This window comes from Paramormyrops kingsleyae, chromosome 1 (assembly GCF_048594095.1).
Source record: "Paramormyrops kingsleyae isolate MSU_618 chromosome 1, PKINGS_0.4, whole genome shotgun sequence".
NCBI lineage: Eukaryota > Metazoa > Chordata > Actinopteri > Osteoglossiformes > Mormyridae > Paramormyrops > Paramormyrops kingsleyae.
This window is the reverse complement of record NC_132797.1, coordinates 40278236-40291133: the sequence shown is the minus strand read 5'-3', so window position 1 is coordinate 40291133 and position 12898 is coordinate 40278236. Positions and strand designations below refer to the sequence as shown.

At 38.6% G+C, this 12898-nt stretch overlaps 1 protein-coding gene across 4 annotated transcripts in view; it reads left to right on the top strand.

Moving 5' to 3' along the window:
* nlgn4xb (neuroligin 4 X-linked b) overlaps positions 1 to 12898 on the top strand; it is a 42985-nt gene that overhangs the window by 16547 nt on the left and 13540 nt on the right. For all 4 annotated transcript variants that reach the window (XM_023817553.2, XM_023817554.2, XM_023817555.2 and 1 more), the window contains one exon: positions 2232 to 2384. In XM_023817553.2, coding sequence (XP_023673321.1) covers positions 2232 to 2384 — 153 coding nt within the window. The remainder of the gene's footprint in view (positions 1 to 2231; positions 2385 to 12898) is intronic.

The window sequence follows — 12898 nt, the reverse complement described above, 5'->3', positions numbered from 1 at the left end:
GCGGTCAGGCCTCGACAGGTTCACTATTACACGGTGTCCTGAACAGGCCATGGCAGTTAACCTCTGCCACTATGTGCTTACTGCGTCGGGAGCAGTCCGCACCCGGAATAACTAAAGCACACACAAGGAAGCATGCAAACTCATAAAGGGATGAAGGGATAGATAGAATAATGAATGAATAACCTGCAATCCTGTACTGGGTAAGGGGTAGGATGGTGGATAGATACTGTAAACAAACAAAGAAACACGCAGTTGTGTCGTTATCACATTCATGAAATTTTATCATTAATGGCAATAATAATAATAATATATTGCCACACACCCTTGTCAAGCACCTTGGGATGACTCTGCTGTGAACTATATCAAAATAAACAGAATTCAATAAATTGAATTAATATTATTGTTGGTTTAAATGAAGACAATTATTTTTTGTTATTTTAACGCATTAGAAAACATGCATTCTTAATCAAATGTTATTTAAATTTCACTTTAATATACTGTACACATATGTCCAAAGCAGTGGTTTTCAACCGGGGGGCCACAGTCCACTCAGGGGGGACCGAGGATGGGGGTGGGATACAATTTATTTGAAAAGCATAGAAAAAATACAATATTGCTAAATCTAGGGCTGGGTGGCTGTATTATTTTTTCAAAACGAGATACAGGAAGATAAAAACAGTTTGTATAAATATATTGATATTGTCATACTTAAATTAAATTGCATTAAAAATCGAATTTATTAATAATATGAGTATTCCTTCCTAGTTGTAAACAGCACAAGAGTTTTGATTGTGACATTACACAGAATCCCAGAATTCACAGCTACAATTAGATTGTTCAGTTAGCGTCTCAGGGAGAAGCTGGTGGCAAGCATTACAGGATTTGTTAAAACACTGTAATTTGCAATATTTGTTTTATTTTGCTGAAGTCTGATACTTTAAAATTAGGGCATTTCAGTTATTAAGTGCATGTTTAATAGCTGTCAGGCTTTTGACTTTAGAACCATTTGCCAAATAGGTGTTTGATTTTGCTTTTTGTTCATAAACATTCACCTTTGAAAATCATGAACTGAGAAAATATTGGACATATTGGAGTGAAACCATGTTTGAGTCATGTTCAGAAGAAAATACATTGTTTGGCAGTGTAACCAAATTAAAACATGTTTTATGGCAATGTTTGTCATCACTGCAGAATGCATCCGAGAGAAACAATATCATAACATGTGTAGGGGGGCCCAAACAGGTTTCGCTGGACAAAACCACTGTACTAAAACCAAAAACAAGTTTGAGAACCACTGGAATGTGGCTGCATTTACCAGCAAAGCCTGTCGAGCTAAAAATTCCCGCTGTCTTCCAAATGACAAATTAGTAAGGGAGTCGTTTAGTGGATTAAAGATGAAATGGGGGTCTGGGAACAATAAGAGCCTGAAGGTAAACAAACAAACAAGTGCAGCCGTCACAAGAAAGATCACACGCTTGTGAGAGAGGGTAAACAAGCGTTTTGCTGAGCGCTCATTCCCCTCCGCATCCATTTGCTTTGCAAGTGCTCAGCGCTGCAGATCCTCTGTCATGCTAATATTCCACTCATAATCTTCAAGCACCACATACACGTGGACTAATCGGCAAGCTTAATAGGGGTTCCTTACAATGCTGATGATTCGAAAAATGGTCCGCAATCGACTTAATTGTGTCTCTTCCCATTAATTAGCACTTGACACTGATGAATACATCCTGATAAATGTATTTTAAGGTCATGTACTTGTGAAGCCCCACCCCCCCACTTCAGTTTAAAGGGGTCTTAAGACTCAATGGAAAATTAAGTTTGACTGGACAGCAGAACAAATATTTAAAAGTGGAATTCTGTACCAAATATGCATGCCCATTCAATCTGCTGTGGGTGTTACAGTGTTTAAATAACTGCAGATAAACATTTTGATGAACAAAATATGGTGCCTATATAAAGGAAGGTGTTTACTTTTTCAGAGGATCTCCTCAGATGATAAGCATCAGATTTTGTTGGTAACAGTCATGCAAAGTAATGCAGAATCATACCCAGGGAGGCATCCAACTTTCAGTTTTCCTTTTTTATGCAAATGTCATCCAAGAAGAACCCAGACATCAGACAAAATTGGTGTGTAACAGGAAGATAAAGAAAAAGACTGCTACCCAGATATGGCTTCAGTTAAAAGAGCAGCGGAGGATTTTTCACTGATCTTGTGTTTTTATTTACAGATATACATGATGAGAATGGCCTAAAGCCCGTTATGGTCTACATTCATGGAGGATCCTACATGGAAGGAACGGGGAACATGATCGACGGAAGCATCCTAGCAAGCTACGGCAATGTCATCGTGGTCACCATAAACTACAGACTGGGCGTACTGGGTGAGCGTGCTGCCTTTGGTGTACTTCAGTATGTGATCAGCTATGCTGCTGGTCACGCTCTTTCAGTGATGATGGTTATTATGGTTCTGGGTGGAATTCAGCCCCTCTGCTGTGAATCATCATTCATATTTGCTCCAATTGCAGTGGCAGTGCCTCAGTACTCCTAGGGGTGCTAAGTAACATCCGCTTGCAGTCCGGCTTCCAGACTGCTGCGGCCTCTTTGGCATAAAGCCAAGCAGCTGTCAAAGTGCTAAGCAACAAAATAATTATATCTTTAATAACAGTGATTTATGATGCAGGACAGAAATGCTTCTTTTCAAAATGTGGCTTTAGTCTCCATGTTATTGGATGAATCTACCATACAGATCACGCAAAAAAAAGAGAATTTTTATCGTGTTGTGATTGAACGGGTTTGAAAAACATATTTGTTTTTATTTATTCAAATCAAGTTGCAATGACACAGAATTCCCTTTGATAAACCAGGAAATTTAGTTTGGATACCCAACAGATTTCAAAAACATAACTAAATATGAAGGAATTATTATAATATAGTCATGTAGGTCCTCTGATATGGTCTTACAACTGTAGTTTAAAAAAAATAGATGGAAAATGTGTCAGGTTTCAAAACTTTTGTTGAAAAAATTATCTGGTTTTCATTTTGTAGTGACAAATGCACTGAAACAGTAAATATGACAGATGACATTTTCATAATCAGACATTATTACTTTTACTACTACTTTTATTGCAAGATATTGGTATATTAACTACATGTTTGTCATACTTACTGATCATATACCATATGGAAAATGAATAAAAATCTATTTTAATTATTAACATTATAAACATTTTGATAATAAATCCATAACACTGAGCGACACATTTAAGGGTCTTTCTCACTTGAACAGTATAAATAATAAATAAACAGGATAATATTACGATACATTACACCATTAGGACATGTTCAAATTATTATTTTCTGTTTCAAAACCAGCAAATTTGGAATTTTGGGATTAATTATAGTTATAATTATGTAAATTAGGTGAGATGTGATTTTCTTACAAGGGCTGTAAGCAACTCTTGGGGAACTTTAACCAATAGGTAATGAAGCATGGCTTCCACCTTTAGTATGTTGTGCTTTTGGAATGGTTCTGGTTCATGCTTCATGCCCCCTGGTGGTGGCCCTGTGCCCACACACTGGAGTCTGCTGTGGGCCTAAGACAGCTGGCGCCAAAGGCAAGTCCTGTAGTCAAAAAAGCAGATGGTTTTACTGGGACAGGGACCATAGTTCCTCACCTCTGGACATGCTTAGGTGTTTCAATTATTGGCCTTTTATTTGAAAAATATCAGAATTTTACATTTTCAAGACCTCAATTCATAGGAAATGTTAAACAAGCTGATTTTATTGATGTAAAAAAGGCCCAGAAAATATAGCAAATCATCACTGAATGTTTATCAGAAGGGATTTATCCGAATCCTTAGATTTTTTTGTTTACCGAAAGACACGTTTCTATATCTCAGAAGGTTTTGTAAAGCTTGTTTTACTGTTACCTGTTTGCCAAGTTTATTAAGCATCTTCATGACAAACTGTGGCCAAACCATGGTAATGTCAGGGGAGGTTTTTTTTTCTTTGAGCCACATTATTCAGGTGAATAGTCAGCACAGGCAAACAGACACCCTGCGCTTTGGTCCATCCCCTTCAGCTTGTGGCAGACCTTCAATGCTTGCTTGACTGCCCACATCAGAGTATGATTGGGACTAACAAGATAGCACTCAGGAGCAACTGCTATGGGGCAGAAGGTGATAGTCCACTGAGTTCCGTTTAATATCGCATTTGGAGCTAATTAACAGTGAGTGGCCCAACCTCTATCCAATGGACAATGGACAAAAACTCATCTATAATAAGGACTCTTCTGCCTGCCTGCCTGCCTGCCTGCCTGCCTATCTATCTATCTATCTATCTATCTATCTATGCATCTATGCATCTATCCATCCATCCATCCATCCATCTAATCTAGTCATAATGTGGTCAGGACACCAGACCTACTGTATATGTATTAGTCTCAAACAGTAACAAAGTACTCTGTTAATAAACAATAGCCGACACTTACTTACTTAGCATGTCCATTGCACAGTTTTGGATACAATTATACTTGAAATGTGTCTACTTATGAACACCACTAAGGTTGTATTGAATTAAGAAAAGGTTAGTGTGCAAAATGCCAACATGTCAAAACAACTGCGTGTTTTGGTTTCTTTGCTTTTTAACTATGGTACTTCCAAGTCAATCTCATAAAGCAAAGCACCATAATGGCTAATACCATGGCACCATAATTGAGATGAGGAAAAAAGCTTAGTGAGTATGTTTGAATATTTTTGATATTTGGACAAATACTTAACTCATGAAATGTATGTGTAGGCAGAAATCTTCAGTGCAACAATACCAGTAGAACAAAATCCACAAGAAACTTGGCCTGAGAGAACTTAACCTATTATCCTAATCTGTGTACATAACCAGAAATTATTTCACCCTCCAGATTTTACATCACATCAGAAATGACTAATTTTAACTAGAAGAACTCAATAAGAAAACAGGTTGTTTTTGTTTTCTTAAGTAACCCTCTTTTTGTTTCAAATGTGATTAAGGTACTTAATACCTTTGAAATATGGTGAGTTGTTGTGACTCCTTGGAGCTGAGAAGCGTGGTGCCAATGCAGGCTTACTGGACTGATTTAATGTGCTTGCTCATGCTGTCTGGTCCATGCTGCAGCTCCCCTAAGCAGCTCCCAGAACTGGACCTCGGGGTTCCTTAGATTTGCGGTTCCTCTTAATGCAGGACAGCATGAAAACCTTTAAGTTTGAGGTTCAGCATACAGTATTTGAACAATATTCCTGCAGTAGTCCTACAGCTTGACAAATAATTGAATGTTCCCTACATTCAGCCATGGTCTGTCAAAGGCACTTAAAAATATTATCAATTGTGGCTTTTTTGTTTGTCTTTAGTACCACTAAAACCAAATATTTACTATTGATGTTTAAAGACAGCTTCTATTATTTCATCCATTAGTGTGGCCACAAAATGAGATCCATGGTTATTATATTAGTGGGCTGATTAGAATGGTTCTCTTCCTCACCTCAAAGCAGATATGTTATCTAGTGGTGATGTAAATGTTTTTATCAGGAAATACTCCGAAACACTCTTATCAGACATTTAAGTGCTCAGATGCAAGTGTTATGGACGTGAAAAATCAAAAGGACACAGCTTTCAAGAGCTGTTGCTAAGAGATTATCTAATCATTTTAACTCCCCAACTAGGACTGCTAAATTTAAGTGAAGGACTAGAGCCAAAATGAGACTATTTATAGCAGCACAAGTCACAAAATACTCAGGTGACCCATGGTTGTTAAGCAGAGCAAATAATAATAATAATAATAATAATAATAATAATACACATATAGAACAAATACTGCAAACAAATACTACCCTTTTTCTATATTTTGTCCCCTGATCATATCACAGTAACAAAGTCACGACATGCAGCAGTATACCAAGTGTGACAGACATATGGCAGTGCCTTTGCTTAAGATGGTCTCGTGTCATTAAGTCACCCCTTGGAATTTTCCCTTGTTTACATTTCTTCTAATTAATTACAAAGCACAGCAGCATAACGCCACCCTTATGGCCATGGAAAATATTAATTACATATATATTTTTTAATATGTTATGCAAGACGCATGACCATAAAAAATAACAATTATGAGGACAACAATAACATAGTTAGCAGCTGGATTTTCTTCTTTTGCCTTATTTTTATTTTTTTTGCACAAAATTCCTATCTGGACTCGGTCAGTAGGAACAGCATAGTAGGAGCAGTAATACCTGGTTTTCCTCCCAGATCAGTGTCTCATTAGAGAAAAGCAACATTGTGTTTATGATGCTCCATGATAAATTGCAGAATGTAAGTCAGATATGAAGGCAGCTGATTTCAATTAACCTTTATCAGAGACCTGGCCTGTGTGAGGTGACTGTTGCTCCATGGGTGAAGGTCACAGAGACCTCATTTTGTCTCGCTGCTTGTTGTTGGCTGTTTAATTTATCAGTGAGCTCAAGCACGGAGCTCTCCGTACAGCCTTAATGTGACTCAGGGACTTTTGTTCATGTCTGTCTCTGCAGCGGGGGCTGTAACTTCTCTATATTCTCATGAAGGTTTTGAGTAAATGAAATGAAAATGAATGAAATGATATGCGTACCATGGCCCTTTGTGGGAATAAAGCTGCCCTGCTAGGACAGATGCCAAGGATACCCATACATCTATCCATCCATCCAGCCATCTATCCATCCGTCCATACATCTATCCATCCATCCATACATCTATCCATCCGTCCAGCCATCTATCCATCCATCCAGCCATCTATCCATCCATCCATCCATCCATCTATCCATCCATCCAGCCATCTATCCATCCATCCAGCCATCTATCCATCCATCCATACATCTATCCATCCATCCAGCCATCTATCCATCCATCCAGCCATCTATCCATCCATCCAGCCATCTATCCATCCATCCATACATCTATCCATCCATCCAGCCATCTATCCATCCATCCATACATCTATCCATCCATCCATACATCTATCCATCCATTCAGCCATCTATCCATCCATCCATCCATCCATCTTCCAGCCACTTTTCATGGTCAAGGTTGCTAAGAAAAATAATAGTTTGAATCATTAAAACACCTTTATAATTAATTACATTTATTTGAAAACATGAAACAGGTTTTCTCTAATCGGCAAATTATTTCTAACTTAAGAAGTTCCAAACACCTCTCACCTTAGCACTGTCAATTATTATGGTGTTAACAGTAATTTATGTGGATTTGCTAGTCTGTTGACTGATTCTGGGGTAAATAAATAATGCCAAGAGAATCCAATGGGAACTATGTCTAAGTGTGGAAGCAAGAGCAGAGAATCTGGTAGTGCTGGGAACACTCAATGAGGACAGTGAGCCAGCGAGCGTAAGTGTTAGGATGAGGTTGGTTTTGTGTTTAATAAGAACTGACCTTGTGCTTTTCGACTAAACCCCGTGATGGTATCCACAAATAGCGGGATATCCTGCCTTACTTAAAGGCCTTGGAAGTTCGAGGAATCTCCTCTATGCTAAGAGAGAGAGCACCTGACTCTTGGAGAAGACTCTGGAATCCCGGCATGCCGTCCGCTACACTGCTATTATACGCTGCCGCGTAGATCATTATGTAACCACATTAATGTCAGTAGGTCAATGCTGTGTAGAGGCACAGTGAGGAACGTGCAGCTGACATGCTTTTCAGGGTTTTGTGGCTTAAATCCTAGAATGGATTAATGCATCTGAATAACCTTAAAAATGTTTTTTTTTTGTTTGATTTCAATATTTATGTATACATTCAAGTATATACATGTACATATTGTGTATATGCACATATACATTACTTTTTCACACTTAAGTTAAGTCACTTCCAGATAGCATTAACACCCAATATTTTGACACATTTGTTTTCCTGTTGCTGTACGTGTCATACATCAGTGGTTATTTTCAAATCCTTGCCATGACATTGCTTGGCTGTTTTATATTGACACTTGAGGAAATTTTAGTTCAACATAATGATATAGAAATCTGACATGTCACCAATACAATGTCAATATTTAGAGCAAAAAAAAATATCAAGTACTGATGGTATTTTTGTCACACGGATGCCAATGTAGAATAATACCATGTTAACAGAAATCTTTAGTTGGAAGGATTGGTTTATCGGCTTATAAAGATGGCTGACCCTGGATGGGGTGCTGTATTAGATATTTCTCAGTTTCTTTGAGACTTATTATTAAGCATAGACAAGAGAATAAATTAAGAACTTAATTAGCATTCAAATACTAATTTGAACCTTCCTGGGTGGATTCAAGTGTCCTTGACAAGATGAGTGAAACTGCAGCTGTCCACATCCCCTGCTGTGACTAACTTGGGTTTCTAACTATGAACTTGGGTTTCTAACTATGAACTTGGGTTTCTAACTATGAACTTGGGTTTCTAACTATGAACTTTGGTTTCTAACTATGAACTTGGGTTTCTAACTATGAACTTGGGTTTCTAACTATGAACTTGGGTTTCTAACTATGAACTTTGGTTTCTAACTATGAACTTGGGTTTCTAACTATGAACTTGGGTTTCTAACTATGAACTTGGGTTTCTAACTATGAAGTCACTATGAGGAGACAGTTTGAAGAGTGGCCATTTGTGGCAGACAGAGGCCAAATGCAATGGATCACATAAAGAGCAGGGTTAGTGTTGAGCCCACAGGATTCCTGTTCAGGAAAGAATGTCATCCATCAGTGTACACACCCAATGGGCCATGAGATGGAGCGAAGAGGGGAAAACTGGGTTGCGCTTGTATGTAAATATGGTGATGTTTTAATGGAAACCATAATGGACGGAGCAGTCCTACGTGAAGTTCACAGATGCTTTAAAAAAGCCTCGTATGCTATAAACATTTTATGCTTCAGACCTATAATTCTGTGGAAAAACACAAACAATTATGATGTTATAATAAACAGGAACAAAAGACCAAAAAATATTGGGACAGTAGTATGTGAAAAATAATTCATGGACACAAAGTGAAGAGCAGTATAGCCAAATATGCTGTGTGTATCTACGTGACAATGTTTACCAGCGAAGCTCAGGCTGGCCCTCTCTGACAGTGTTCTATGTCAGGCTGCTCTCTCACACACAAATGGGCTTCGTATTCTACTGCAGCATGCTCTTGTGGGCTTTGCTTATGAAGTCCAAAAACATAATAAAAATCCCACGTTCAGTGTTCTCCTACTTGCTGCCTGATCACTACCTTTTTATAACTATCCTGCATTCGTATCAAAGAGGATCCGTGAGGAATTATCACTCAATAAATGAAAGGAATAAAATTGTGCTATAGCTGGAACTCCAGAATAAAAAGACAAAAACCTCATAAAATTACTTTGTCTCCTGTGTGTAAAGGATATATAGAGTATCAGAGTGAGCCGGATGCAGCTTTTCAGACAAGTAGCCTGTCTTCATCTTTAACGTAAATCCTGTTCTTTCCTTCCAAGAACGTCTGTCCTAAGCAGAGACTCTAACATCCCTGTGAAATAAAGCTAGTGATGGACATTTTTATTTTGTTATTTAAAGCCATTTTAAGCGTATCTATATCAAATAACTGAATGCACCCTTTTCCTTAACTAATTTAATGAAAGTAAGTTACGTGTTCATTGTAACATTTCCAAATCAGTATTTTCAGTATTTTTAGCAGAGCTAAATATTGTTCTTTCCTATTGGGGGATGATATGGTAATTGCTAGTCAGTTGCTGGGAAAGTGCTTAATAGTTTGTTCATTCTTAGGCAGTGATTTGCTTAGGGTTGGTTGGACATTTCAATGTTCTTCTGCCCACTCATTCAATAAGTAGCATATATGTGCTGATCTTTAAATTACTCAGCTGTGAGTTGCAGAAGCTGAATTCAAGTGAACTGAATAAAACTAACTTAACTTTAAAAAGTCATTGGAAAACTATAATAGTTACGGTATGTCATTCAGTGAATACCCCCCCCCCCAATGTCTGTGTCTGTCTGTGTCTGTCTCTCTCTCTCGTTCTCTCAATTCAGTCTCCTAAGAGGGGTTCTGTAATTTTCTGCAGAATTGACCGCTTGGGAAGACATGCTTTTAATCACTGGCTAAAACTCATAAGCCTGCTCTGAAGCAGGTAAAGATAGACGGTCTTTATCTGCAGTTATAAATACCTCTAGGGGGGCATTTTACAAAAATGGATAACAACTCATTCAACTGACTTTGATGGAGTAATTTTACCTTAGGAGTCTGCGAGGTCATGTGACTAATATGACTCATTGGAGCCCAGCAGAAGGGAAACTCATGAAAGTCCATTACTTATGATTTGTAGGCTTATTGATATATGTTTTGTCTTCATATGTATTTTTTCATTATGAAGCTTAACACTAAAGTGATTGAACCTCTCAATTCCACCAGTGTAACTAAGCTGTAACATGACCCTGTCATTTAAATTAATGTATCCAATTGTCTCATCAATGCATAACAATCAAATTGTACCCAGACTGCACTCTCAGCAAAGGCAGAACTACTGAAAGCAGTCACTTCCATCCCTATAGGTCTGGGCTGTCATTGCATATAGGCATGTGTGAGTTCTGATGTTCTGAGCTGCTACCTATTATTTCTGAAAAATAAACAAAAGTGGGTCTTGGGTTCTATGGGAAGGAATGACGGACATGACTTAACAGGTATTGGAGTGAGTCGTTAAATCTAAACAGGACATCCTTTTGGTGCATTTCTGCTTCCCTACAGAGAAGTGGATGTGAATTTCAGAAGTAATTTAAGATGAGAAACCTTCCAGCTAATTTAAAGCTTTTATTGACTGTATCTTAAGGAACAGAAGCAACCTATTTCCTGCAAAAAAATAAAAGCAAGTTTCTTTCTCAGTGGAAAGATTTCTCTCACATCTTTTCAGGATAGCAGAGCTACCTTGACAGGCATGTTAAAACAGTTTGCAGCTAGCCATGCTCGTCGTTATAAACAAAAAAGTCAAACATGTAGAGTTAAACTCGTATGGATGTGTTGTTTTGCCGGTATCTGCTCTCCCACAGTAGGCTATCAAATGTGATTGGAAATAAATGCCGGAGGGAAAGCTAACTTGGAGACAATGGGAAGTGAGCAGAAAGTGTACGGCTACTGTATATGTGTGCATATGTATAGGCTGGGCTTTAGCTGTCATGGGGCAGACATGGATGCCATCCCCCCCAGACACTTACGAAACCTGTGAAAATATCCCCCCCCCCCCCCCCCCTAAATTGTTCTGCATTGGTTCACTCACATGAAGGTAAATATACCAGCTATATTAGGGGAACTGCAACCGCCAATTTTATTGTGAGTTGCTCCCACCCCACCCGGGAAATTTTATAATGAGGACCCCCCCCCCCGCAGACATTTGATGTCTGGACCACTGTGTATAACACACAAAACAAGACTTTAGGTTCTATATTGAACAACCCTAGTGCATACCATATTCCATCGCCTCAACCCTTAAAACACACATTAAAACGAGAATAGCTCCTCGTGGGTAGACATTCAGATCAATTTGTCAGTATATTCCCCTTTCAATCAGCCACAGACTTCAGACTCAATGATTCTCCATCACTTCCAAGAATGAGAAAATGCCTGATATGTTTTAACCTTGGAATTACGTTCTTGCTAAGATCCTTCTCTTATTCACGCTGTGAATCACTTAGCACTTTGCACTCTAGCCAAGCCCTGGTCTGAGAAGTCATTTGAAGCCCAGAAGCGACCACCAGGGTGGCAATGGCTAAATTACTGACTTTTTTTAACCTGTTTTCTGTAATTCGCGGAGGCTGGAGGCAAGGTCTTCAATGGTGCAATATGAAAACAAATGATTTGCATTATGCATTAATTAAAAGAAGCAAATAAGGTTAAAGTATTTTGTATTGCATAACAATGCCTGGGTGCTACATAGCTTAGCAACACTGCGTATACAGTATTACTATTTCAGAGGTAATTAATAAATCATTTTGTTGGGCTCTCAGGCAGCCGTCAGATATTTATACATAACAGAAAACAGTTTTTGTTTCTGTCTTTTGCATCCTGGGGCAACTTTTAATTTGGCAATATATTACACACTGTTAAAACTGAATTGTTACAATTTCTATTTTTAGCAGAAATAATGTCATGCAATTACAATGGATAACGGAAGCAGAGAACGCTTCCCCCCCTCCTTGCATCACGCTGCCATCTGAGTGTGACTAATCACTTGGGTGTCATTTTCCTACGATTTATAAAAAAACAGAAATTGTTATGTGTTTGTTTCAGCATCTGCATGCCAATGTGCAATGCCTGAAATCTGCAATGTTAAGTTTTCACCTTGAAAATCAAACTGTAGTTTCATTGAAAATTCATTGTTATGTACATTTGCAGCAATATGCATGATAAACTAACTCTGACAGAGAATAGGGTGACTGTTCTTTATGACACTGCCAATATTTTGTAGTCCTGTAACAACATGTCCGTGACAACTTCTCAGCTTCTCGATATCCGGCATTACCAATGATGATGCAAAGGGTCCCACCTTTGCACATTAGCCAAAAAGTAATAAGCAATTTTGTGAAATGAACCAGACATCAGAGGTTTATATTTGTGTAGTACTATGCCGCCCGCCATCATCCCCATTCATGCCCGCTTAGACTGTTTCAAGTTGCTTCCCTCTTTTCCACTCGCATCTGAGTGCCCAGTGAAAGGAGGCATCTGACCTGCAGCCGGGGGCCTACATGTCTCTACATGTCCGCCATGCAGGGAACCGCAAACGGCTGTCCAGCTGTCTCCTGTGCACTCGCATGACGAACCGGATCCACCAGCCATAAGAGCCGCGGGCCACATTCTTCATCATCCTCCTAAATCTGAGCAGTTCTGTCAG